This window comes from Furipterus horrens, unplaced genomic scaffold, assembly GCF_987537825.1.
Source record: "Furipterus horrens unplaced genomic scaffold, mFurHor1.1.pri manual_scaffold_5, whole genome shotgun sequence".
NCBI lineage: Eukaryota > Metazoa > Chordata > Mammalia > Chiroptera > Furipteridae > Furipterus > Furipterus horrens.
This window is the reverse complement of record NW_028327175.1, coordinates 160,260,700-160,288,386: the sequence shown is the minus strand read 5'-3', so window position 1 is coordinate 160,288,386 and position 27,687 is coordinate 160,260,700. Positions and strand designations below refer to the sequence as shown.

The window sequence follows — 27,687 nt, the reverse complement described above, 5'->3', positions numbered from 1 at the left end:
AGATGAGGCATTTCACGTACTCACTGCACTGCCTGGAACATAAGTTTTCAAAGAATTTAAGCTGTTCTAAAAAACAGGCTGTCACAAGGCAATATGACTTAAAGCAAAAGCTTGCAGGGATCCACCATAGGTCGAGGGTTCTCGGGTCAATTTTTTCCGAGAACCTACGTAATTGTCAGTCGCCCTTGTAATATTCCCCTTGCGCCTGGGAAAGCAGTAGGATTTAAAGCCGTGACCCCGAGCATCTAGGGCCACCCCGAGACTGCAAGAGCTTGCCCCCACCCTCTCGGCCGCCACGCTGCCACGTCTCGAGCGTTTTACAATCCGTAAGGGAGGAGGCGTGGACTGGCCGGGCCCGCCCCTCCGCGGCCGGAGTCGCTGGTAGGGCTCCCCGCAGTTGCAGAGCGCCGTGACGCTACAAATGGGCGGGGGCAAGAACGCGCCCGGAAGTCCCGGGGGAGAGATGTTACGTACTTCCGGCGAGTAGCTGGCGTTCCCGGTTGCAGCTGGGCTGTGTGCTCAGAGGAGGGTCGAAGCTGCTCGCCGCTGCCCCCGGAGGAGCCTGTTGGGCCGTAAGTCGGGAGCCCGCGGCAAAAGAGAGAGGTGGAGTCGGGCAGGCAGGGGCGGACGACAGAAGGGTTGGGGCGGAGGCCGGTGCAGGCTGGGTGAGGGGTGGGGGAAGTGACACGCAGGCGGTTCTGTGGGGCCGCGGGACTGGTTCTGGGCGGAGGTGGGCCGACTCGGCCGGGTCTGCTCAGTCCTGTGCCTGCCTCTGGGGTATCGGGTCGATCTGCATTCCGTTCGGGGTCTTGCAGCTACTGGGCGGTATAACAGTTTTCTTGTCTGTACTGTGCTCTCTGGTTTACGAAAAGGCTTCACATCCCCTGTCTCAGATGAGCCGTGAATCACAGCCCTCAGTGAAGCGGGAGAGAGTCCTTCGTGATTATGCTTGTTTCACAGGCTCGGGGACTGAGGCTCTCCGAGGCACAGCGAATTGGCCAGGGCCCTAGAGGTAGCTAGTGTGAGCGTTGGAACCAGTTCTGCCTCCTAGTCCCGGGCTCTACAACGCCACCCCCCCCCACCGCAACACACACACTTCAGCTCTGTTATCATCTGATGTCCTTGGTTGAACTCCATATTTGCTCCTTCTACCTCCCTCTTTTAACCCCCACTCCGTTTTCAGTTCATGGAAAATTTTTTCATGTTCGTTTGGTATAGATTAATGTTTACTTAGCGATTCTAGCGGAGTCGTCAGGAGCACACTTGTGAGCGTGGACACCAGATTGTCTTGTTAGTATTCTCTCTTGCTCTTGTCTTTTCTCCTTTACTTTGATCCCATCTGCTGAGGTTGTGACAGGGGACTTATGGAACTTTGCAATAGGTCTGACCTTTGACATATACCCTGCAGCTAAGCAGGCTTCTTGTCTAAAAGCCAGCTGCCTTGCTATGACTGTGTGTAGAAGTAATGAGTATGTATAAGTAGTGTTGCATAGACTCTTTATTGGCTAATGGTCAGAGTAGTGCTTTTCCTTTTTACTTATTTGTTCAGTCAGTCTTGAAATTTGCATATTTTAGTTTTGGGTATTTTTACAGTGCTTTTGTTGGTAGTCTAGAGCCCTTAAATTTTAGAGTACTTTAATTTGTCATAAGGTGGTAGAATGGATCAGGGATAGAAAATACATTATTATAAGTAGAATGATAGTTGTTAACCTACCATTCCAAAGGTGTGATGCATCGTAAAGAAAACTTTCGAAGATTATCATGAGTGTTATTGGTGTGTTAAGGAAGTTTTATGTATTTTTAAAAGCAGTTTTATGATTTTGATTTGAATTGTATGTGATATTAACAGGAAGAGCCATGACTTTGGCATTAAAAGAGGAAAGTTGAGTTCTGGCCCTGTTGCTTTTTCAGCTGAGCAGTCTTTGTTAAGCCAGCTAACCTAGGAGTGTCAGTCAGCATCCTCATTATGTTCCTTCCCAGTAGGGCTGGTGTGAAATTGAAATGAGATGTATGTGCAGGCACTGCATAAACTGTAAAACTTCACAAAGGAATACAAATCCTAAAATCTCAAGGGTGGAGGTGCCATGAAATTAGGGTAGCAATGCAGCACAACTCTGTGTCCAATAAGGGTTTTTATCATTTTTTTAACATCACCTAAACAGCACTCTCCATAGATCATTCTAACAGGAAGAATTATAGGACCTTTAAAGCAGCTTATGTCAAAGGAAAAATAAGTTGGAAAATAAAAGTAATTCATTTACCATGAAAAATTCCTTAAAATGGGGTTTTCCCCTTGTCACTGTGGTAGAATTCATGTAGTTGGGAATCCTTTTAAAATGATGTGCTAAAACTTTACAAAGAGTTTGTAAAGTACTAACTGCAAACAGAGGTAGTGCAAATGAATACATGTGTTGAGTTTTAAAGGAGTTAACAGAGTGGAAGTGACCTAAGTGAGAGGCACTTTCTAAACGTGACCTGCGCTTATCTAAGTGGCAGACTGAGAAAAGTAGGGAAGGAGGATTGGTTAGTGGGGATTGCAGAGGAGTGGCACATTGTTCTTTTAGTGCAGCGGTTCTCAACTTGTTGGTCATGATCCCTTTGGGGGTCGAACGACCCTTTCACAGGGGTCGCCTAAGACCATCGGAAAACACATATATAATTACACATTTCTTTTTTGTGATTAATCACTATGCTTTAATTATGTTCAATTTGTAACAATGAAAATACATCCTGCATATCAGATATTTACATTACGATTCATAACAGTAGCAAAATTACAGTTATGAAGTAGCAACAAAAATAATTTTATCGTTGGGGGTCACCACAACATGAGGAACTGTATTAAAGGGTCGCGGCATTAGGAAGGTTGAGAACCACTGTTTTAGTGGAAGTTAGCACAAGAACTTTATAAGTGTGTAAAGTACAGGACAAATTTCCAGACAAAACTTTTAATTAACGTGCTAAATTTGTTCTTACTGCCAAGATGTATTTAGATGTTACTAAAAGGAATAAGACCTTATTTAGTATCTGTATAAAAGCTTTTGCCGTCAGTCTCCACCCTCAGTCAAACCCCCACCCTTCATTTTGCCTGCCATGATAAGAGCCATGGAAAATAAGCATTAAGCACTCCCCAAAGTTTATAGGTGAGGCCACAGGCCCAATTTTAAACAAACAAACAAACAAACAGTAATTGGATGAAAAAGAAAATTAACATACGTTGTCCATTTTCCAATTTTTCCTTCATTTAGCATTCTTTGAGTGAAGAGTATAAGTAGGTTTTTTCCACTAACCCTCACCCCAGGACATGCTTATTGATTTTAGAGATTAGGGAAGAGGATAGGAAGAGAAAGAGAAAGAAAGTGAAATATCCATTGGTTGTCTCTCATACACACCCTGACTGGGATCAAACCCACAACCTAGGTATGTGCCCTGACCTGGACTCGAACCCGCGATCTTTCAGTGTATGGGATGATGGTCCAACCAACTGAGCCACACCAGCCAGGGCTAGGTAGGTTTTTAAGTAACACAACTAAACTTTTGTTTACTTTTTGAAAAAACAAAACTTCATGAAAAGTTTTATTTGAAAGCAGTTGGTCACATCTACTATAAAGCCTTGTGTTCAGATGTTCTTGATAATGGACAGAAGTGAAAATGGGTGATCTTTCAATTTTTTTGCACCAGATCTGCGATATTAAGGCAAAAATTCAATGTGACCAGAAAATGCTGCCTCTGAGAAACATTAAAACCTACCATTGAGTCTAGATCCTTCTCTCAACTTTATTCAGAGGTCCTTTTGCTTATTGCCAATGTATATAGACATTTCTGTAGCTTTGGATCATCTCTTGTTTTGTCTAGACTCATGGGAAACAGTAGATGTTAATATCAGTACTAATTAAGGTATGTACTTGGCTGGGAAGCTACCACGATGTCCTGAACTGGTATTGTTATGTTAAGAAAAATCCATATTTGTAAAGTGGTTAGATCTTGATTATTGACATTACAAAAGGGTTCTTTTATTACTGCTTCATGGCTTTCCAAAATAGTGGTATCATCTCTTTCATAAGTTGAGACATATCTACAAGAGTGACTAAACAAACATGGTTTAAGACGAGATAGCAAAAAGAAAATAAAAACAAGACAGAAAAAAAAACAAAACAAAAAGAAATGGCATTGATAAATGCAGCAGGGCAAATTGTGACTTTTTTAGAGCAGTTTACAAGGTTGGGTTAATATGCTTTTCATTCTGGTTAACATGCCTTTTTTTCATTCTTATTTTCTACTTAATGAATTAATGTGAAATTTCAATACAGATAATTGATGGGACTGATTTCCTAGAGGTTTTATTAACTGGCAGACAGCAGTGGTGTATCTAGGGAATATGAATGAGCAGCTTCCTGGAGGTGTGCGTCACACAGTAAAAGAGGAAAGTATGTCTTCAATTTCTAATCCTCTGAGTATTGTAGGTTGAAAACTGTTAGAAAATCAAGAGTTTGTGCATATCTGAAGACCCCAGAGACTTCCCTCCAGGGTGCAAAATTTTTGTTTTCTCATGCCCAAATCATGGGATTGTAAACATGCATCAGAGACAGGGAATAAGAGTTAACTTCTCTGGAACTACATAGCATTCAGAAAGCTAATGTTTGCTGCTTTCATATTTTATACAGGTAGTAAGCATTAATAATGTCTTTCATCTTTGAGTGGATCTACAATGGCTTCAGCAGTGTGCTCCAGTTCCTAGGTAAAGCCAATTTCCTTGAAATATATCATAGGTTTCAGACTTTCTGCATTTCCTCCAACAGTTTAAATACAAGCAGCCTTTGGTATGTAGAGTGAAAAATTGTTAAATTTCTTTTTCTCTTTTAGGACTTTACAAGAAATCTGGAAAACTTGTATTCTTGGGTTTGGATAATGCAGGCAAAACCACTCTTCTACACATGCTCAAAGATGACAGATTGGGCCAACATGTTCCAACATTACATCCGAGTAGGTTTGAAGATACCAGGTGACCTTTTGATATCTAAAGGTCAATGTCAAAGTTGGAGAATGAATCCCCAACTGATGTAGCTCTTTTCGTAACTGAGGTCCCAAAGGACAGCTCACTTGAAAAAAATTCCCTGTAGGACACGCTCAGGTCACATACTCAAAAATCTAAACCTCTGAAACTTTGTCACTCTGTGTTCTTACTAGTTCTGTAACAGGACACATGGACACATCTCTCATATCTACTTATATGAAGCAGCAAATTAGAGAAAAAGAAACTTGGCTTTTAAAAACAATTTAAGAATGTTTTCACACTTGTATTCTTTTTTTTTTTTTTTTTACAAGGTCAAAGCTTGATTAAGTTTTGCATTTGTATTGGCTTGTAATACTCATAGTTGATCCTTATTTGGAGGGAGAAGTTTCTTTCCTCACTATTCATAATTTTTCAGCATCAGAAGAGCTGACGATTGCTGGAATGACTTTTACAACTTTTGATCTTGGTGGCCATGAGCAAGGTAAGAAATGACTCAGTGGAAGGATGTTATTGACTTAAGGTTCATTTTCTACTCTTTTTTTAAAAAGCAGTGTATCGTTTTTACCTTTTAAATTGTTTGCATTTAGCATTGAGATCTTATTTCTTTAATGAAGTTGGTTTATTCATTTATTATTTTAAAGTAATTTCCAAATTGTCAAAATTTTCATAAATAATAGAGAACTCCACTTCCTTACACCTTTTGTCCATATTTATTAGTCTCCCTCTATATATAATACATACTAATATTTATTTTTCTTGGACCATTTGTGAGTTCATCATGCTTTTCTGTTCCTTAATATTTAACGCATATTTCTTAAGAACAAGAATATCCCCTTATACAATCTTAATAGTTATCAAACCCAGGAAGTTTTATTTTTGTCTACTCTATAGTGTATAGTCTTTTTTGTTGTTGTTGTCAGTATCCTAATAACCTCCTTTATAAGCATTTTCCTTTTAAACATGATTCAATACAGTGTCACATTGAATTTAATCATGTCTCTTGTATCCTTTTTACAATGGAGTGTAAGAATATAGGAAATTAAGTATTATTTGTAAGTAATTTCGAGCTTGTGAAAAGTTATAAAACACAATACAATGACTACTTATGATCACTCTAAATTGATACTTTGTATGCCCGTTTTGGGTCAGGTTCTGGGACATTTTCTTCTACCTTCTTGGTCTCAGTGCATTTTTGCCTTACTTCGGCTGTGTCTGTTTGGTTCCCAGATTCCTATCAGGTGTCTTGTGTGTGTTTACAGATCTGTAGAATAAGTTATCTTTATTTGATACACAATTGCTTTACATTTGGCAAGACTCTAGGTTTAGGAGTAAAAAATTTAAGATGTAGGAATAAATATTCTGGGAAGGTAGAAGAAAGAGCCAATTGGGATTCTTTCAGATTTGCTCATTTGTTATTAAATTGAGTTGAAAAGTTTCCTGTTGGAGCATTATGTTAGGTAGACTGTAATATAGCTTTTTAAAAGTTTAGTTGAAAATTAGAATTTTGGTAACTTTAATTGATCAGCCAAAAAATTTTAGCCAAAAGGCCAGAAGCAATCCAAATAATTTCATAGTCAATGATTTCATTAGCATTTAATTCAATTTATTTATTTAAGATTTATATGCTACAAAATCATATGTAGTATCACAGTCATATAAAATATCTGTACAGAAAAAATATACAAAAATATTAGCAGTTTGTGTTTTGATGGAGGATTATAGATTATCTCGTTTTTAAAAAAATTTCTATAATCTTTTATTATTTTCATTTGGGTAGGAAAGGGTATATGGTGTCTTTTCTGCTTCTTTCAAGAAGATTGGTAACTGCTTACAAATTTAAATTGAGAGACAATACAGTCATAAGCTGAACTGAGACCATTTGGAGAATGCAGAGCAGTAGGTATTTTTAGACATCTGAACTAGGAATTATGTATTATTGCTGAGATAATTTAGCTTTCAGGTTTTGATAGAGTAAGAAGGGAAATGTATTTATGTACATAGTTTTGTTTAAGGAAAATTTACTTAACAGAAAGTTTTTCATAGTAACCTAGCCACTATTATAAAGAAGTTTCTAAAATACTGTACATTTGGTAAATTTCCATATATATCTATATATATATATATAGATATATATGGAGATATATCTATATATATATATATAGATATATATGGAGATATATATAATCTTTTAAAAAATTGACTTATAAAAGTAGTCTAGACTCACCGTAAAAATTCAGTAAAAGTGAAAGTTCCAGAGGTAACCATTATTAACTGTTTCACATAGAGATGCTTCCTTAGTCATCCCATTGGAAGAACTAGAAATGAATGGCTTAGAAATTATAATACAATTTAAAGCATTGCTTCCTAAACCATTAACATTTTATATCAGAGAAACAAAAATAAAGTTTATAGGGCACACAGGGTTGAATATGGGAGACTGAGGTGATTCGCCAGGGAACTTCAATCCTCTGTCAGCCCAGTCTTCCTGAGGGCTGAGCAGATGAGTGTGTCAGCACACTTACATGTCAGTTAGTTAGAAACTAACTTTGGAATAAAGTTATATGGACAGATAATTTGCATCATGATATTTTAACTCAGATATTGCAAACTAAAATGAGTCCAGGGGCCAGGAAGGTGATATAAGTGAGTGAAATTGACTGTGGGGAGTGGTAGAAACTGAACAGCCCAGACCTCATTCAAAAGAGCACTTGGGACTGTCAGATGTTGCAATTTTTGAGAAAAATCAGGCCAAAACCCTTGGTTTTCTAGTTTTAAAAAATCTTCAGTTCATTATGTTCTGACTTAATAATGGCTAGGAGTTAGAAAATTATACAGAATTTAATGCTATTGAAACCTGTCTTAAATTTGACTATTTCATAGATTAGGTTATTTGTTTTCAAAATATATATTTTTGTATTGATGCAACTTTGAACTTTGTTTTTCTAGCACGTCGGGTTTGGAAAAATTATCTCCCAGCGATTAATGGGATTGTCTTTCTGGTGGATTGTGCAGATCATCCTCGCCTCATGGAATCCAAAGCTGAACTTAATGTATGTTTATGTTTTTTTCTATTCTTGTCTTTTATTTATTTTAAGGAGTACAGCTCAGTAGTGCCAATATTTAATCATTCCAGTTACATTTGATAAAGGTACTATTTATGGGAAGAAACTTTTAAAATCAACATTGTTTTTTTAGTGTTCTAAGGAAACTCAGCTTGAACTTGAGTAAATTAACGTTTATATCTATCATAGGGTGATTCTGTGTCCAATTTGCTCAGGACAGTCCCAGTTTATGCCTGCTGTTTCAGCATAATTAATGTCTTTCACTTTTGCATATCACATATGGTCTCTCTTTATGAATTGTTGACATAGTGAAACCTTGAACGAGATTAGAGTTCTTAACATTTTGAGTCTGCCTTCTCAGGTTGTGCCTGCCCACCCTTGCACTGAATGACTTGCCAGAGTCTGTTCTCAGCCTTCAGTTTTGGTTATGTGTAGGGTTTAATACTATTAAGGGCTTCCTTCAAGTTTTCACCATTCTCAGTGTTGCATTTTCTTGGCTTGACAATTTCTGTACAGTTGCTTTTGTTATTTGTACTGCTTCACCCGCTGCCTCTTCTTTCTCTTTGATTTATAATTTTCTCTGCATTCTTGTTCCTGGCTGTTTGAACATGTCTCAAGTTTATGTTTCCCAAACTCCTGTCTCATAGAATCACCTACAGTGCAGTCCTTTCTTTATTTGGCACTGGCCATTTTCTCTCTCTCTCTCTCTCTTTTTAAAAAGATCTTATTTATTTTTAGAAAGAGAGGGAGAGAGAAACATTGATTGGTTGTCTTTTGTACACACCCAGATGGGGGACTGAACCCACAACCTGGTGTGTGCTCTGGCTGGGAATAGACCCAGCAATCTTTTGCTTTGCAAAACAACGCCCAGCCAGCCGAGCCACTCTGTCAGGGCAATTCTCTGTTTCTTTAAACTCCTCTTTATATTCTTGGTTTTGGTGTTCTCTCTCTCTCTCTCTCTCTCTCTCTCTCTCTCTCTCTCTCTCTCTCTCTCTCTCGCTAATACCTCTCAGAATCTTTCACAAGTACCTTTTCCTTCACTTAGCTTTAAATGCTGAGGATTTTTTTCCCTGGGGTCTATACTTTCTCCTAGACTGGTCCAGGCTACTTCCATTCCTTCATCTGCCACCCACATATCAGTGACTCCCAAATGGATTTCTTGTCTGTACCTCTTGAGCTTCAGCCTCATACATAATGCTGCCAAATTAGACGACTCTACCTACCAACTTTGTTCTCCCAGAATGGAACTATTGATCTTCCCCACCATCTACCTGGACATGCAGTCTGACACTGTGTGAATTACTGTAGATTCCACCACCATCCTGCCACATACTGTAATAATGCTAGAAGGAACTTTCTCAGACTTGTCATTGCCTTACTTAATATTCGTTAATAAGTCTGTGTCATCTTTGGGATAAAATCCACAAATCTGCATAGCACATACACTCTTTCATGAGCATTTCTCGTTTATTTCTCTGGCTTCTTTTCTGTTGCTTACCTTGAACTACATTTCAAATGTAGAGAATAGTTTGTACTTCCTTGAGTATGCAGAAGTGGCTATCCCTGCCTGGCTTTTTCATCTGACCTGACCCCCTACTCTTTTTTATTTTGCTAGTATATTTCAAAATGTCCTTTAAGCGATCGCAGAGTTCAGGTGTAATCACTTCTAGGAATCCTTCTATTACCAGAAGATCCAACCATTTAGAGGTTGGAACTCCCAGCCCCATCTCCTGACCCCCAGGGAGGAGAGAAGGGCTGGAGCCTGAATCAGTTGCCAGTGGCCAAGGATTTAGTCAGTGACGACTATGTAATTGTCGTCGTCGGCGGCGGCGGCAGCCGTCCGTCTCGAGAGACGATGGTGTAGCTTCTTACGAGTCTATCTGCACCGCCGAGAATGGCTGTGCAGTCCGACTCGGGAGTGACACGGTATCTGTCTCCTCCCGTGTTGAATCGACATCTTGCGATGAAGCTACAGAGCCTGGGCAGGGTGATATGGAGGGTCTGCTGTTGCCCATGCAGCAGACCCCCCCTCTCTTCGCAGCTGAAGGGTCCAAGGGAAAGACGGAGTCAATACAGCTTGGCTTCAGGTGCGCCGCAGGAGTTGCCGGTGTTGACTACAACGTCAAACCGCCTTAGGGACTCCGGCTCCGGATTTTCTGTCGGGGTTTACTCCCTTAGCCTTTCCCCAGAAGAGGTATGCCGCAAGGCAGCGGAGGTTTTTTGGAGTCAGAGTTTTCCTTCTCTGATGACGACTATGTAATAAAGCCTCTATAAAAATGCAAAAGACATTTTCAGAGAGCTCCTGGATTGGTTAACATGTGGAAATTTGGGGGGAGGGGGGAGTGGTGTCCCTGGAGGCAACATGGATGCTACAAGTCTTTTTCCCATACCTTGCCCTATGCACCTCTTCTATCTGGCTGTTGCCTGAGTTAGCGCCCTTTATAGTAAACCAATACTCTAGTAAAGTAAAATGGTTCTCTGAGTTCTGTGAATCATTCTAACAACTTATGCCCCAGGATGGGGTTGTGGGAACCTCCGATGTACAACTAGTTGGTCAGAAGTACAAATGATAACCTAGACTTGTTGCTGGCATCTGTAGAGGATCTGGGAGTCTTACAGGACTGAACCCTTAACCTGTGAAATTTGATGTTTCTCTCCAGGTAGGTAACTAGTGTCAGAATTGAGTTGAATTGTAGGATACACAGCTGGTATCCTGAGATTTGCTTGTTGGCTGAGGAACCTCCCCTAAATGGTACCGAAACTGATTCACCCAGGCTTGAAATCTCTGCCAGCTTTGATTCCTCTTTTGTCTGTCTTGTAATTTAAACTTGTCTCTTTGCTTCTCTACTCCAAAATTCCTGTGGCACTATTCATTATTCATTATATGCTGCCATCTTAGGCTAGATTGTCTCTTACCTGAGCATCACAGATAGATACTAGGTGTGAGTTCATTGTACAGTGAGGGTCTGTTGCAGCTAACCTCTCAAGCTGGCACCATAATGTTGGTCATCACTTGCCATCCTGTGTACTCTTTCACTGTGTGTCAACATAAATGCTTTAATCCAGCCAGGTGATGCTCCATGCAGCTTCTTGAATTCTTTTTCTATTGTAAAGGCATTGCTTATATTCTTCTACCTGTCCAAATCCTGTCCCTCATTCAGAGCCCAGTTTAGGCTCTGCATCTTTGCCGAGACTTCCCTTAAGCCCACATTAGCATTTTATTTCCCTGATGGCATTTTAGTATTTATATTCTGTCCATATTCATTGTGACACTTAGTCATCCATTTGCCTTGTTTTGTTGACAGATGTATGAACATAGGATTTCTTGAGGCTAGGGATGTGTCTTACCCTTGCCTTTGTATCCCTGTCAATACCTGAGGTAGCATTTGACACATTGGGCACTCAGTGAATACTTGGGGAGTTCCTGTAGTCATTTTTGAGACTCTGTAGCCAGAACATTCATGCTTCTAGGTCTGTGCTCAGTGGATAGCCAGAGGATGTTCTGTGACTGAGTGACTTAGCTCAGACTTCAAGTTTGGCCAGTTCTGCTGCCTTGTAAAATAGGTATGGCCTTAAGTTGCCATCATTTTGAGGCCAATGGGGGATTTTTTGCCAAATGTCAAGGTATTTTTACGGTTTTTTTACCTAATATTAAGAATGTTCTATATAATGTCAAGATTAAGCTTTAAGTTAATCACTCGGGTATAAAGATGATTAGATTTTCACTTTACATTTTATGCCTTACAGACAAGTGAAAGTCAAGGTGATTTTATTATCTGGTGAGCTTTTGTAGATTCCTTGCATACCTTTTTTTTTTTTTTTTTTTTAAATAAATCTTGTCTTCAGGCGTTAATGACTGATGAAACAATATCCAATGTGCCAATCCTTATCTTGGGTAACAAAATTGACAGATCAGATGCAATCAGTGAAGAAAAACTCCGTGAGATATTTGGGCTTTATGGACAGACCACAGGAAAGGTAAGAGAAAAATCTTCAGGGGACATATTATGAAGGAAATTCATAGTTTTTAAAACAACTTTTTTACATGGTTCCTTAGTCTTACCTCTTGGTTATATATTTCTTTCCAGAAATGCTTCCTTTAATTTGCTTTGTTTTCCCTGTTATGTATAAGTATTACACACGCATGAATTCTTTATTTCTTCAGTGTAACCTGTTATTAGCATGTATTTCTGAATGTTTGCATTAGTGAGAATATCTTTATTTCCAAAAAGTCCCAGACTTCTTTTGTCCATCAAAGACCATGCTGGTTCTATGGGTCCCAGTGGCCTTTTTCTTGGTTTGCTGCTGTAAGTGGCTGGTGAATGTTGGTGTGTTCAAAACAAATGCTCTTCATAGAGAGAGAGGCTGGGAATAGGTCTGTGCTGCTTACTCTGTCGTATGACTATGAAGCCTTGGGGAAGTCATCTGTATTGCCTTGACCACGTTTTTGTAATTAATCCTTCTGTAGATTTGCTTTTGAGGAATGAATAAATGATTTTTGTGATAACTCTTGCATACTTTTCGCTCATGAAGGTGTTAACAGGCCTTTCTTGGTTTTGCACCCCTAGGGGAATGTGACTCTGAAGGAGCTGAATGCTCGCCCCATGGAAGTGTTCATGTGCAGCGTGCTCAAGAGGCAAGGCTATGGTGAGGGCTTCCGCTGGCTCTCCCAGTACATTGACTGATGTTTGGACAGTGAAAATAAAAGAGTTGTACTTCTCTGGACTGATCCTATTCACAGCTTCCTCATGAACTTTTCTAATAGAACAAGGAAAGCTCTCCACAACCATGTCTGGCGTTGAGAAGCCAAGAGTCTCTTGTCAGCTCGCTCATCGCCCAGTGGTGACATGTGCTCTTCTCCACACTGTCAGGAGGCACCGCTGCCCCATGAGCTGGTGCAGGTCAGCATCCCAGGACTTGGAAGCTGGCAGGATTTGCCGGGTAAAGTTGTGTGCCATCATGGGACACCTGAATAGAAAAACACGTCTCACCACTGTGGTTGATTTCAAAAGAAAGTGATTCTATTTTTAAAGAAAGTGTTGCTAATGTAATTGGTTTCCCGTCTAACTTTTTGAGTTTATAATTTACTTGGTCCAGAGTTTTCTATTTTTTTTTTTTTTTTAATCTAGCGAATGGCGTTTAGATACTTCATAAAATTATGCACAGATACATGTTGGAGGTCAGAGCTCAGTTGAGGGAACCTACTCCTGTTGAGTTAGCGGGTTGGTGAGTGAAGCTCCCCATCTAACTGCCTTGTAGTAGGTGCATTGCCCTGTGCACAGAGAACTAGGGCAGGGCAGAACCCTGGCCTTGCAGTTGCAGCAGGTTTCCACTGGGGCAGGCTAGGGCCATTCCTCGTCACAGATTGTGTAGCAGATTGTTCACTGCGGAAGAGTTAATAATAGAGTGGGTTATTATTATTGTTACTTGTAAAGTTACAAATCTCAGCCAGTCTTTGCTTCTAATTAACTGTTGTGACGTTTTATTTCTCTTTTAGCACCTTTTTCATTTTCAGTTATAAAAAGTGACTTATGCCTCTTGAAAAAGTTGAGGACATCTCTCCTATGCTGTCATATACTGCAGGTGTGTCAGTTACTTTTGCACAGATTTTAGGTTTTGTTTTGTTTTTTCTCTGAATAGGAGAGTCATATAGGATAAAGTTAACAGCTTAAGGGCTGTTAATTCTGTGATTTGAGAACTTAAAAATCTGGTGGTGTAGTATTTGGTTGAATCTGGGAAAGATTTACTCAGTGGACTTCAAATTTTCTATTTGTAGAATTTGGTCTCTATTGGATTGTTCATGAGCTTTTAATATTTTTAATTGGTTGTCAGGTTTTTTTGGGTGTTTAAAGGTTACCATCTGTAGCTTTTCCAGATTTTTTGATATGAAATTGCCTTTCTCCATTCCAAAATTAAGCTGCGCAAACTCTAGTCTAAGAACTTTGTATAGAGCTATTGCTTTTGAGCCAGCATCACTTATTGTCAGTAAACAGTACAAAAGCCACCACATCCCAAGTAGTGTGAGGAGGATTATTTTTATAGCTTTCCATTTTCTTAATGCCATGTGTGAGATTGGATTTTCATGATCTTAACTAGTTTTCTACCCTTGCAGTAAAAGATGATGGGATTTGAAGTGATCTTAAGATGGGAGGGTATCTTCATTCATTTTCCCTTTAATGAAAAATCAGAGGTAGTTTCCTCAAAATTGAAAATTTTGATGATGGTGCTTATTTGCAGAGGATTGAATTCAGTGGATTACTGCTTATAATGTGAGGGAAGGGAAAGTGTGCGTAACATATTTTTGGAGTGAGAGAGTGTTGTTCTTTAGTTGGATTTCTTGTTGTTAACAATGTCTTCAGTACTGTTAGGAAAGCATATTTTTTCACTGCCAGGTACCAAATGTGGAGGCTCAGTGGAGTGTAAGTGGAATGAACATGACTTTCATTTATGAGCAAGCATAGCTGGATTAAGACTGTTGTTGGTTTGGAAAGAGGTTAAAGCCTTAAGTGAACAAGTCTAGCTAACCATGAATTAGTTACCATACATACTTTTAATTTGCTTTGGCTAAAGGTAACCCATACTTCTCTATCTAGAGACAGGAGAAGTATGATTGCTTTAGTGTTAGTTTTCTTGTTTTTCTTCTTTTCCCTGTTTTCCTTTAATCACTTCATATCAAGCTAGAAAACTGGATTCTATGCAGAGCAGCTCTTTGTGAAAGTGGTATATTTTGGCCACTGGAGAAAGGGGATTGAAAAGTCAAGTAGCACCAGTCTATTTCCTGCCCTACAGAAAATACTTCCTATAATAACAGAGCAGAAAGAAGCTGCTGTGAGGAGCTTGGCTCCTAACAGCGAGGATCAGACTTTGTACAGGAACTCCCATGAATTGAGACTTTTCATTCTGTTTTATCAGAGTGCATATATGTCCTATTTCAGGAAGAGTAAATAGTGATTTACAAAAGAAAGTCAATCTGTAGCCTAAGCATTTTAATAAAAAGTTAAAACAAAGTTACTGTCTTGCTCCCTTTTTTTTTTTTTTTTTTTTTTCCTTGCATTGCTTTGTTCTGAGTTTGAACATATCAGGACATATGTGCTGGGGAAAGCAAAATTTTTTTTCTTCTTTTGGGAGGAAATATATAAAAATGGATGTGAGAGACTTAAGTCTTGCTACAAGAGGGAAGAAAAGGCTAATAAGCCCATTTACACATTCTATTAGAAGTAATACATTTAGTACTGTTTGAGAGCCTTGGAACATGCTGTTATCCCAGGATTGGTGATCATCTCTATAATGGGGTAGACAGGGCAGGCTTTGGAACAAAATCTTATATTAATAGGCTAGCAAAGACTGGATCCAGTTTAGCTGTGCTTCATCATTTTATGCAAAATTGGAGTGATCCAGTTGAATGCTACATTTGGCAAAACAGGGAAGGAATGAAACCTGTGCTTGTGTATTTACTAGGCTTGTAGGAAGACCTGCTTGTAGAAAATCCCGAATGAGATTCTAAAATTAAAGTGCAGGGATAAATACTGGGTTGGCCAAAAAGTCTGTTTAGTTTTTTTTTTTTTTTCTTTTTTAAATAAATGACATTTTTTTATTTTCACCAATAACTATTCATTTGGATATTTTGAGTATGTTGGCTATCTCCTGCTATTGGCTTCTAGTGGGTAGAGGCCAGGGGTGCTGCTAAACATCTCCCAATGCATAAGACAACCCCACAGCAAAGAATTATTTAGTCAGAATATCAGTAGTACCAAAAAACTTATCAAACCACTTTTGACACGTTCGATCAGTCACAGTCCCTTCTCTGTAAGCTGCACAAATCTTTTGTGTTTCAGTTGTGTTTTTACCTTTCTTGAGATGATAAAGCATAATATACCAAAAATGTTGTGTATTCCATCTTCAATAATAAAACAGCTTCACAAAAATTCACCAATTTTGATGTTTTTTTTTTCTAAATGCACGCTGACATGACAGCTGTTGCAGTATAAACTAATCAGATTGTTTCAACTGAATTTAAAGACAACTAAGCACTACTAGAGTCATAGGAAAAAGCTAAAAGAACTTTTTAGCCAACCCAAAAGAATGCGAAGCAAAATGCAACAGGCTCTTTTTGACTTAAGAATTAAAATTATTGGATGCATCATGTAATTGAAACTAATGTCTGTTACTGTGAAAGGAGGCCATGGGTTCTGTATTCATATTTGTGTTATTTGAGTTGGAGTGGAACATGAGAAAGACTGAATCAGTGAGCCCAGTACTCAGGGTCTCACCTTGGCTGTTGCCTGTGACTTGGGACTTTATACTGTAATGTGCCATAAACACAGAAAAACCTGTTATAACATGCTGGAGGCTTGAGCGTCACTAAGGGAGAATCACTGGGCTCTGGAGAGAGAGAGACTTAACTGCTATGTAGTTTGGATAGTTGAGAGAATTTACTGTGCTCAAGCCATCTATGTCACAGATCCAAAACAAAAGCAAACAGTGCTTGCTGTGGGAAGACTGCTCATTTCTTTCATTGCCTCATACTAAAATGGGTATCATTTCCCTTTCCCCAAAACAGGTTTGTTGCTGGGAACACTGAGCATTACACTGTGCTGTGCTGGGGATAAACTAGCGTTAGTTTTAGTTAAAAATTTGAGGCAGAAATGTATAGTTCTAGTAATGAAATATTTTTCATTAATGCTGACAAATATGTACTAAAGTAATTTATTAAAATGTGTATTTTAGTGATATGGTGATAAATGTCTAGCTTGTGACTACTTTGTGGATATCCTGAAGCCCCTCAAAACATACTTACTCATGCTTCTCTATACTCAAGGATAATCCTTGGAAAAGTGTGGATGTTTCATGTTTGCGTCCGTCAGGGATGGCAGACTGTAGCTCCTGGGCTAAATCTGGTTTGCTTTTATGGTCTATGACGGGAAAAAAAAGTTATTTTGTGACATAAAAATTAATGAAATTCAAGTTTTAGTGTCCATAAAGTTTTGTTAGAACATAGGCACCCCACTCCTTTCGCTTTTGCATGCTATGACTGTTAAATTTTTTTACTTCAACCACTGTCATAGTGGTTACCTTTTAAAAGGCAATTTTATTTGGAGCAAACCAAGTTTTCAGGGGATTTGTCGTGTAAGGCTTTGGCATCAAAAGACCTGAGGTGTAATCGTGAGCTCCATGTCGCCTAGTGGATTGCTGTAGGGTTTACTTAACAAAATTTTAAAATATTGAAATGGCCAAGTATTCCTCTGCTGTATTATCCCGTCAGAGGGCGAGTGTCGCCTAGACCTAGGCAGATGCTGACAGGTGCTGTCATGGTGTAGTAGGCAAGTCTAGCCACGTCAGCACTCATTTCTATTTCCTGCAGTCCAAAGAACAGAGGCGAGACTAAGGCTCGGAGGGATCCGCCCCTGCCCCTTCCACCAATCTCCCGGTAAAGCCGCACGCCAGTTACTTTCCTGGGGCTCATCCTAGGGGACTGTTGAGCCCTCTACAGGCGCACTGGTGGCGTGAGCGAACAGGGGTGGGGAAAAGGGGGGCGGTCAGCCTCAGCAGCCAATCAGTGCTTGGCTCCAGGTCCAGCCAATCGGGCCAGTTGGATTTAGCCAATCGGGCCGGATGAGGAAGACTGGAGTCAGTGATTGCGCCTCTCTCTTCCAGCTGTGGGTGGTGCTGTGCGGGGTTCGAGGTGTTGTCGGGGTTCTTGCTCGCTCCCTAGTTCTCCGGGAAGCCCGGGTGTACCGTCCCGGAGGCATGGGGCGACAGTGCAGGCCTGCCATGAGGGTAGCCGAGCAGGCAGGCTGCGTGGTGAGCGCCTCTCGGGCCGGGCAGCCCGAGGCGGGCTCGTGGAGCTGCAGCGGGGTGATTCTGAGCCGAAACCAGGGCCTGGTGCTTTGCCATGGAGGCATCTTCACCCCCTTTCTGCGGACTGGTAGTGGGGCGCTGACCGCGGCCGGTGCCGTCTTCCTGCCCGGCGACAGTTGCGGTGATGACCTGCGCCTGCACGTGCAGTGGGGCCCAACGGCCGCGAGTCCCGCAGGCCGCGTGGAGCGGGATCGCCCCGGGTTGTTCACGCCTCAGTGCGGCAGCCTGGGCACCAGCCCACCGGCCCAGCACCGTGGGCGGCCCCTGCAACCCCCGCACCCCGCGGAGCTGCTGCTGCTGCTGAGCTGCCCGGACTTCCGGGCCCACTTTGCACAACTCTTCGGGGGCGAGGCGGCCGAGCAGTGGCGCTTCGCGAGCGCGGCGCCAGACGATGAAGTGTCGGAGGAAGAGGAGGAGGATCAGCTGAGAGCACTGGGCTGGTTCGCGCTGCTGCGTGTGAGCCATGGTCCAGAGGAGGAGGTAGATGAGGACGGACCAGCCATGACCGTGGTGCCTGTTGGGGCCGTGCCCAAGGGCGCACCTCTGCTGGCCTGTGGCTCCCCTTTTGGGTCCTTCTGCCCAGACATCTTTCTCAATACACTGAGCCGCGGCGTGCTTAGCAACACGGCAGGCCCGCTACTGCTCACCGATGCGCGCTGCCTGCCAGGCACCGAAGGCGGCGGCGTGTTCGCGATGCGACCCGCGGGGGCACTGGTGGCGCTGGTGGTGGCGCCCCTCTGCTGGAAGGCCCGCGAGTGGGTGGGCCTCACGCTGCTCTGTGCCGCTGCACCTCTCTTTCGTGCCGCCCGTGTCGCACTCCGCTGCCTGCTCCCCAGCACGACTTCCCTGGCCGCCCTCCTGCCACCCGAGGTGGGCGCCCCGTGGGGCCTGTCCCTCCGAGATCCCGGGCCGCCATGGGTAGCCGCGGCCGTGCTGGTGGAGTGTGGCACCGTGTGGGGCTCCGGAGTGGTCGTGGCGCCCCGCCTCGTGGTGACCTGCCGGCATGTGGCACCCCGCGAGATGGCCAAAGTCCTGGTGCGCTCCACCACCTCCAAGTAAGACCTGCAAGGTTGCTCCCACTCTACCCCCTCACCAGGTCTGAGTTCTGGATTTTACGTCTCATGTCTTAATCCTCAGGATTATGGAGGCCTTGTAGTGTGTTGTTGATGATTTGAAATCCTCCCCTCCCCTCCCCTCCTCCTTGACACCCAGTACTTTCGTGTAGGGGATGCTGGGCCTCTTAGCAGGGACCGAATGGGACTTGGGCAAGATGTCAAGCAACTCTGGATTTGGGGATTATGGGGAGCACCTGCATCCCTGCCTTGGTGTCTTTGACCTCCCTCTTCCAGTCTGAGATTTCCTTCTGGGCAACTTCTCTGTCTCATACCCTAGCACCTACACATCACTAGCCCTTTGAATGGAGACTTCCTGACCCTGCCCCCATCCCAGATAGTGGCAGTGAGGCCCCAGGGGCCGAGGATGCTGTTCTCTCTGGATAATTAGTTGGGCCTGTTCATCTTATTTATTTTGTAGATCTTAACCAGAGCTTCCCATCTGGATCAAAGTTATAGATGTGGGTTCTGCATAATTAGAGTGTGGGAGTGGGGCCCAGGCAGATAGATTTTGAACAGTCTTTAGGTTACCATGGTGGGCAGCCAGGTTGGGATTTTAGACAGTCATTTGTTCCCTCTCTGCAGGGAAAAGCACTCTTGCCCTCCTTCACATCGCTCTGACATTGGAACAGTTGGAACAGTGGCCTTGGTTTACTGATTGATTTTCTAGTATATGTTCTTTCTCTTTCCTCTGTAGTTTCAAGTGCTTAACTTAGGCCAAAACAAAACATCAGGACAGCATCTTGGTGTTAAATGCCTGTTGTTCTCCTGTACCTGGCTCAATGCAGCCTGGCAACCCAGGCCTTTCAAAATCCTTCTACTGAATTTCCAAGGTTAACCCACCTGGCTTTGCCATAGAGGTACCCCCTGTAGCCAACAGGACAGCCATGACTTAAGAGAATTTCCATGTCTGTGTGGTCCCAGATACCTCACCCCCCACCCCACTCTTGGTCCTAAGAAAACCATCAGGTCTGCTGGAAGCTACCGCTGCAGTGTGTTTGCAGAAAGCTCCTGTGTAGTCTTGGGCAAGTCACTTAATCTGTCTAAGCTGCCTCGCCTTGAGTTGACATGTCAAGTCTTGAAACAGAGCCTGGCACATCGTAAGTGCTATAGAAGGGCTAGCATTTATGTAAACAAGGACCTAGGGGGCATGAAATCATATGCCTGACCCACCAGTTGACAGGATTGTCCATATCAAATGAAGCAGTGAAGGAAAATGATGGGCATGTTTGCTCTGGCTCCTAGGACTTATTATGTGATTTTGGGCAAGTTATTCCACCTCTCTGAGTCTCAAATACACCATCTAATGCGTAGATAATGTCACCCATCCAGTACATAGGGTTGCTGTGAGAACTGAATGAATGAAGGTCATAGAGTGTTAACATTGGGCTTGGCCCACAATGCTCACTAAATGTCAGGTGTTTATGATAATGCTGACATGCATGAAACTTTGCAGTTGGTAAATCATGTTTGGAAAGACCACATAATGGTTAAATGACTGCCCAGAGTTGCTGGCCTCGTAGGTTTCAGGGCTGAAACCATATATTTTGACTCCCAAGCCCATGACTTCTATTGTCACTCATCCCCTTGCTTCCTCCCAGTACTACAGGGTCAGTAATTTAGCCTATCGTTTTGTTTCCCTTGCTCCCAGGATTGCCAAGATCTGGGGACATGTGGTGTTTGCCACTCAGGAGACATCTCCATATGACATAGCAGTTGTGAGCCTGGAGGAAGAACTAGAGGGCGTCCGTATGCCTGTGCCCACTGAACATTTCCATGAAGGTAAAGGACAGAGGGGCCCTCTGATCTGGGGTGGACCTTTGGAAGGAGAGTCAGTGTGGGACACTCAAACCCTGCATGTCAGGGAGCCAGTCCCCCAGGCCAACTCCCTTCCCACTCCTGCTGGACTAGTAAGTCAGGGTGGCATCAAACTGGCATGAAATCATCCTGGTTACAGTGCTTTGGCCAGAGATGCTCTTGAAGGCTTCCCTTCTTGTGCCTAGCGTGCCCAAGGTACTGAGAGACAGGTGGAATACCCAGCTATGGATAAGGCACACCCTTTTCCTGTGGCAGTGTAGCATGGAGGCGCGGAGCTTTGGAGGCTCCTTATAACACTGAAGGCTGGTCAGAGAGGTGTTGCTCTTTCAAGGCTGCAGGGGCATGATTTGGGTAAAAGGCTTTGTGATGCTGCCACAGAAGTGCCAGAGGTCTCACTTTGTGCATGCAGTGTGACATAACTACAAAGAGCACAAGCTGTCTAAGATGGCATCTCTTTTGCCACTTACTGGTACTGTGTCCTTGGGCAGGCAACTTAATGCTTTCTGTCTCAGTTTCCACCTCTGTAACTGGGGATAGCTTCCAACTCCTGGGTGTTGTGAGATGTTGCCTGGAAAGCACTCAGCCCTGTGCCCTGTGCACTCAAACACTTGGCAAAGGAAGGTTTTGTAATCATCATCACTGTTTTTTTCTCCAAGAGACTTCTTAGTCCCAGGAGAAGATGGATGTTAGTTCTACAAATGTTTATTGAGCACCTAGCTAGGTTCTAGGAATACCAAAAAGTGACTACCCACTCCAGCAGGGGACAGAGGGCTAGGCAACAACCTGACGCTGAGAAGTGGTTGAGCAGGTCTAGCACTGGGACCTCAGTGGAGGTCCCGGCCTCTTCCTGCGGGGACTTTGGGAAGGCTCTCTGACGGCAGGAGTATCTGAGCAGAACCTTGAAGGGCAGAGTGCTGGGAACTTTGGAGAGGGCAGGGAAGGGATTGGGGAGTATGAATCCTGCCAGACAGAGGAGGAGGCTTTGCAGCTTCATCCTCCTTCCTTCTCTGGCAGGTGAGGCTGTCAGCGTGGTGGGCTTTGGCGTTTTTGGCCAGGCTTGCGGGCCCTCGGTGACCTCAGGTATCCTGTCAGCTGTGGTGCAGGTGGATGATACACCGGTGATGCTGCAGACCACATGTGCTGTGCATGGTGGCTCCAGTGGGGGACCCCTCTTCTCCAGTTGCTCAGGGGACCTCCTGGGTAAGCAGCTCCTGGGCCCTCTCCCAGCCTTCCCCTTGCCAGAGCCTTAGTCCCATCCAGAGTGTGCTTGGTGTCCACACCCTTTCTGGTAAGATGGTGTCACTTGTACTTAGCCAAGGTTTTCAGGCCATTCTGCTTCTGAGGGTGAAACGGGATAGATGCTGAGCTGTGAAGGAAGATATCTGGGTTCTGGTTTCTTCTCTGCCACTAAGCCACAGTGCGATCTTAGGTAAATCACCTGATCTCGTTCAATCAATGAAACTCAGGAATTGGATTAGTCCAAGGGTCACAAAATCCAAGGCTTACAGAGGTTGGGCAGGTAAAGGGAATGAATGAGCGAGTGAAGACAACATGGAGTGGAGAGTCAAGGTGAACTGGGGTGAACACCACTCAGCTCCAACACATTGTTGCCACATTATGAAGGAATGTGAGCTAACACTGGCTGATCCCCAGTTTTTCACAGGAAGCAGTGAACCTTCTTTTTTTTTAAATTTAAAGTATTTTTTTAAAAGATTTTATTTATTTATTTTTAGACAAAGGGGAAGGGAGGGAGGAAGAGGGAGAGAAACATCAATGTGTGGTTGCCTTTCACACACCCCCAACTGAGGATCTGGCCCACACACCCAGGCATGTGGTCTGACTAGGAATCGAACTGGTGACCCTTTGGTTCGCAGACTGGCACTCAATTCACTGAACCACACTAGCCAGGGCTATAGACTGGCACTCAATTCACTGAACCACACTAGCCAGGGCTATAGACTGGCACTCAATTCACTGAACCACACTAGCCAGGGCTATATTTAAAAAATATATATATATGGTTGTTAAATCTTTCAATTTCTAAATTTTGGTAACTAGTTCAAGTTTGTTTTTTTTAAGGACTATTTTTAAAACACCCAGCCAACATGAATCCATATGGATACCTCCACTGCCCAACTTAGTCCAGCACACAGGGGTTCATGTGTGCTTCCCCTTCTCTCATTTCTAATTCCTTTCTTCCATAGCAAGGGATCTTGCTCTTGTTAGCTACAAGAGAATTACTTATTTCTTCAACCGTAGTATACAAATCAAGTCAACTAACCACGACTTTTAAAAATATACATACAGATAAGTGCATACAGAAATAAATATACATATGTTTGTATGGACAAGTTAATGTAAATATATATATCCCATCTCTGTCTGCTGTGATAACCCAGTTGCAGTGAGCAAACCGAGAACCCAGATCTTGGTTTTTAAGGGCCATTCTCTAATAAAAGGAAGTAGGAACCAGTTGATACCAGGACCAGGACAGGGAAAATCCAAGATGAGTCTGGAGCACCTTGTGATGCTAGAAAGGAAGGAAATGCTAACAACAACAATGAAATGATGGGGCATGTCAAATGCTGAAAGAACCAAGAGCTGACTGAAGGAACTCCCACTGGAACAACTTGAGCAACAAAACAAATAGCAGTAGGATTAGATTATAACTCAATGAAAAGAATGAATATCCATGTGTCCACACTGCTAGAAATAACAAATAAATTTTAAAATGGAGACAAGCAACAGCTCTTTCTTACAGGAGACTTCCAATTAATAAATGCAGAAGAAAGGAGAGAAATAGGAAATCTATTGGTTCACCATAGTAAGAATTGCTGCAGAAAGAATCCACAGATGGATGCTAAGTCAGTGGGCAGGAATTTACGTAGAAACAGGATATTTGCCTAACTCTAAAATATTTAGGTCTACAGTGAGAAAACTTAGCTAACCAATCAAGGTTAACATCGTGAGTCAATCTTATAGACATAGCACTGAGGACACGTTGCTTCTATGGTTTCCTCAGTAATGTATAATATCTATCTTATCCTGTTTTCTCAGGATAAGATCCTATAATCTTCAAAGTGTCAAGGCCACAAAAGATAAAGAAATACTAAGGAGCTGGCCCAGACTGGAGGAGACTTGGGAGACATGACAACTAAATGTTGTGTGGAATACTGGATTGCATCCTATAACAGAAAAAGAGCATTAATGGAAACATTGGTGAAATCCAAACGAGTTCTGTGCTTTAGTTAATAGCATTGGCTAATTTGTTGGTTTTGATCAATGTTTTATGGTGACATAAGATGTTAACAGAAGGGAAAGCTGGATAAAGGATATATGGGAACTCTACTATTTTGGCAAAACTTCTATAAGTCTAAAATTGTCTGAAAAGATCAGTGCATACACATGCATGCACATATGCACACTAAGCAGGCCAAACAAAATGTGTCTGTGGGTTTGATCCATTTATTCAGCCTCAGCAAGTGTGTGCGAGGACCTGCTCTGTGCTGGGCACTGGTCTAGGTCTGGGGAGGCTGTGTGAACAAAACATGCAAGTCCTGCCCTGTGGACCTGGCACTATTTGGGGAGAAAGATGACAAAATAAGTGAAACATAGTGTGTTAGATACTGATAGTGTTGAGAAAAGTAAGGCAGGAAGGGGGACCAGGGTTTGGCAGCTGGTGTCCATGAGAGAAAACCTGGCATCTGTCACTATGAGGGGCCTTCAAGTCCCCAGTAAGATGGAGATTGGCCTCCCTTCCCATCCACCTGTCTGTGTCCTGGCTCACGGCCCCTTCTCCTCTCTTGACTCCTCAACAGGCATTGTTGCCAGCAACACCCGGGACAATAACACAGGGGCCACCTACCCACACCTGAACTTCAGCATTCCCATCACAGTGCTCCAGCCAGCCCTGCAGCAGTACAGTCAGACTGGCGACCTGGGCAGCCTCCGGGAGCTGGACCACGTCACCGAGCCAGTGAGGGTGGTATGGCGGCTGCAGCGGCCCCTGGCAGATGTCCCGCGCAGCAAGCTCTGAGTCTGTGTCACCTTCTGGAGAGAAGAGTGACCATTTTATGCCATGGGAAGTGCCAAGGTGACAGCAGCCTCAGGATCCTGACCCAGCATGCCCCAGCTGGGCAGCCTCCCCATCACCTCCCGCCTTGTTTGGCTCTGGAGTCTGGATCAGACTTCAGCCCCATGGGTCTCCAAACCGGTAGTCTGTTTGGGGTGCTTTCTTCAGCCCCTACCTCTCTGCCCCGTGGCACTAGACTCCACTCTGTTACTCCCCATCTGGGGAGCCCAGCACAAGGTGCAACAGTCCTGGTCCTGGCAGACATTTTGGCGGGAAGGCAGGCCCAGCCCTGGTTGCGAGTCCGTTCCCTCTCTCCTGATGGCCACTGGCCCCCTGGAGCAGGTGCTTCCCTCGGGCCTTGGCTCCTCTGCGGTCTGTCAGAATCAGTGGGCTGACACAGCACTGGCATGTCTCCAGAGAACCTCTGCAGAGAGACCCTGGTCTGAAGACCAGAGACAAAGGGAAGGAATCTCCCTGTTCTGCCAGACCTATGTGGAAGCAGAGTCCCAGGACTCCTGGGTCTTCATATGTTAGGTGTCACTGACCTACAGGGGCACTCTGACACAGTGCCTTAATTTTCCAGCCCATACAATGGGTCTCAGGAATCTTGGCAGGGACAGGGTCTGTGGTTAGAATGTGTGGTTGGGGGTTGGGAATAAATAGGACCTGTGGGAGGAACTCTATACTTGTATATATCATATTCTTTTATTTCCTATTTTGTTTTGAGAGTTGAATTGGTAATAAACAAACACTAGGCACAGAAACACACCTTTTCTGTCCCACTTTCTGAGTGGGGTTTGATCTCAGGATATTCTCATGGCAAACTGGTCCTGCTACTTCTGGTCCCTGGAAATTCAGACAGAAGTCCTTTGCTAGGCAAGTGACCCTGCAGTTCAGTTCCCAAGCTGTGGGCACTGTTGAGTGCGAAGAGAGGAGTGATGTGGGGTGGACTGTCTCGGAGAGGGTGCACGAGGAGTCGCACCAAGACCTTCTTCCCTTTCTTGGATCAATGTGTTCTCTGTTGCTGAGATGGTGAATGACAGACATCTTCCCTCATTTTGGTGGTTTGGGGTAGGTCCTTGGAGATGGGCCACCAGCTCTGATATGCCAGGCCCCAAGCCCCATGTGGGCACACCTCTTTCCTCCCTCCTGGCTTCAGGTTTGTGCTGTAATTTTGAGAGTCCTACCTTTGCACTCTGCCCATTGGAATTCTCTTATCTGCCGAGGTCCAGAGCTACCAAGAAATCTTGGCCTTCCCAAGCCCCAGGGCAGGCTGTAGCACTCTGTTTACCTCTGTCTCCCACAGGGCCAGGGCATGTACCCAGTACATTTCCAGTGCTCACTTGACTCACAGTTGAGGCTCTTGCCTGCTCAGTTACCTCTGGCCCCCTTAGAAATAATGCGCTGCGGAGGAGTTTCCTGGTGTTAGTGTCAAGGCCCAGCCCCTCAGCTTTACTAGCTGCATGAATTTGCCCAGTTCTTAGCTTATGAGTCTCAGTTTGCTCTTCTGTGGAAAAGAGATGAATCAAGTTTACCCTGGAGGACCCATGTGAAAATTAAATTTGAGAAGCTATCCAAAGCACTTAGCTCGTTTTCAATATATATTAGCTATTGTTTTTCTGGACCACTAGGAGGATTGATTGATCAGAAATGCATCATTCTGGTTGCCAGGGGCTGGGTGGAGGGAGGAGTGGGGAGTAATGCCTTGGAGTTAGATAATGGTGCCGGTTGCACAACCTTCATGTCACTGAACTGTACACTTTGTGAGAGTGAATGGTAAGCAAACATCACTGAATTTCTAGGGAACCAGGTGCTGGGTCAGTGTCAGATGCTGGGGACCCAAAGTCCAGCAGAGTGAGGTCTCTGTCCCAAAGAGCTGGTCAAGGGTGGTTGCCCTCCTTGGTGTCAGTTTAATCCCCACCCTACTTTACTGTAGGGGTTTCAGGAGAAAAAAAGAAGATTGAAACTATTTGGAAGTTTGTCAAGTCCAGGACTAATGCAAGGCTTGCTGTTTCTGAAGCGTCAAATCCAACCCGTGGCTCGCTGATGGATCCCTGTGAGCTGGTTGAGGATGGGCAGGGCCCATGGGCTCTCTGCACCCACATAGTGGCACCATTGCTCTTCTGGGTCCCCCGGGGCTGAGAGAAGGAGATGGGGACTCCTATACCTCTCACTGTTTTCCCTCTTTCAGCCTACACTCGTGGAGCAGAGTGCCAGCTGGGATAGGAGGAGAGGCAAGGATTTCAGAGACGTGGGAGATGCAACCTGAGATTCGTAGGCTGATCATGAGATTGTGGTGCTCACAGGAGCACAGCAGCTCCTCTCCCAGCACAAGATGATTATGGGCACCGACTTCCAGATGGAATTGATCACAATGTTCCCTATGCCAGGGGTACTGGATACAAGGTCTTTGACCACCGCTTTTGGAAGCAGTACAGAAAGGGCCACTTCTAGTATAAACATTCATGAAAACCCAGGAAGGTGAAGGGCAGTATTCAAAAGAGCATTGGGGCCCTCGCAGGGTGGCTCAGTTGGTTGGAGCATTGTCCCATACACCAGGAGGCTGCAGGTTGAATTCCCTGTCAGGGCACAAACCTAGGTTGCAGGGTTCGATCCCCAGCTGATCGATTTTTCTCTCTCACATTGATGTGTCTCTGTTTCAATAAAAATAGATAAATGTGTCCTTGGGCAAGCTGGCTGATGTATGTTTCTATTGTGTGCTAAACACCACACTAAAACTTCTCATAAAGG

The 27,687-nt window shown here is 43.6% G+C and overlaps 2 protein-coding genes across 6 annotated transcripts; both read left to right on the top strand.

Annotated features, from left to right (window-relative positions):
- Window positions 1–465: 465 nt before the first annotated feature.
- Window positions 466–13,198, top strand: SAR1A (secretion associated Ras related GTPase 1A). Of its 3 annotated transcripts, XM_090278138.1 has the most exons (8): window positions 466–572; window positions 3,421–3,512; window positions 4,669–4,738; window positions 4,864–4,983; window positions 5,430–5,495; window positions 7,961–8,064; window positions 11,923–12,054; window positions 12,645–13,198. In XM_090278138.1, exons 3-8 carry the CDS (start codon window positions 4,681–4,683, stop codon window positions 12,759–12,761), a joined length of 597 nt encoding a protein of 198 aa, XP_090134264.1. In that variant the 5' UTR covers window positions 466–572; window positions 3,421–3,512; window positions 4,669–4,680; the 3' UTR covers window positions 12,762–13,198. The 3 variants fall into 3 exon arrangements, with proteins under 3 accessions (XP_090134264.1, XP_090134263.1, XP_090134265.1); XM_090278137.1 differs by lacking the exon at window positions 3,421–3,512 and having other exon boundaries at window positions 4,665–4,738; XM_090278139.1 differs by lacking the exon at window positions 3,421–3,512 and having other exon boundaries at window positions 466–603; window positions 4,665–4,738.
- A 4,485-nt stretch (window positions 13,199–17,683) lies between these two features.
- TYSND1 (trypsin like peroxisomal matrix peptidase 1) lies at window positions 17,684–25,700 on the top strand. 3 transcript variants are annotated; one of them, XM_090278136.1, is made up of 4 exons: window positions 17,684–18,989; window positions 20,698–20,828; window positions 21,879–22,064; window positions 24,683–25,700. In XM_090278136.1, exons 1-4 carry the CDS (start codon window positions 17,689–17,691, stop codon window positions 24,898–24,900), a joined length of 1,836 nt encoding a protein of 611 aa, XP_090134262.1. In that variant the 5' UTR covers window positions 17,684–17,688; the 3' UTR covers window positions 24,901–25,700. The 3 variants fall into 3 exon arrangements, with proteins under 3 accessions (XP_090134262.1, XP_090134261.1, XP_090134260.1); XM_090278135.1 differs by lacking the exon at window positions 24,683–25,700 and adding an exon at window positions 23,922–24,653; XM_090278134.1 differs by lacking the exon at window positions 21,879–22,064 and having other exon boundaries at window positions 17,685–18,989.
- The last annotated feature ends 1,987 nt before the right edge of the window (window positions 25,701–27,687 follow it).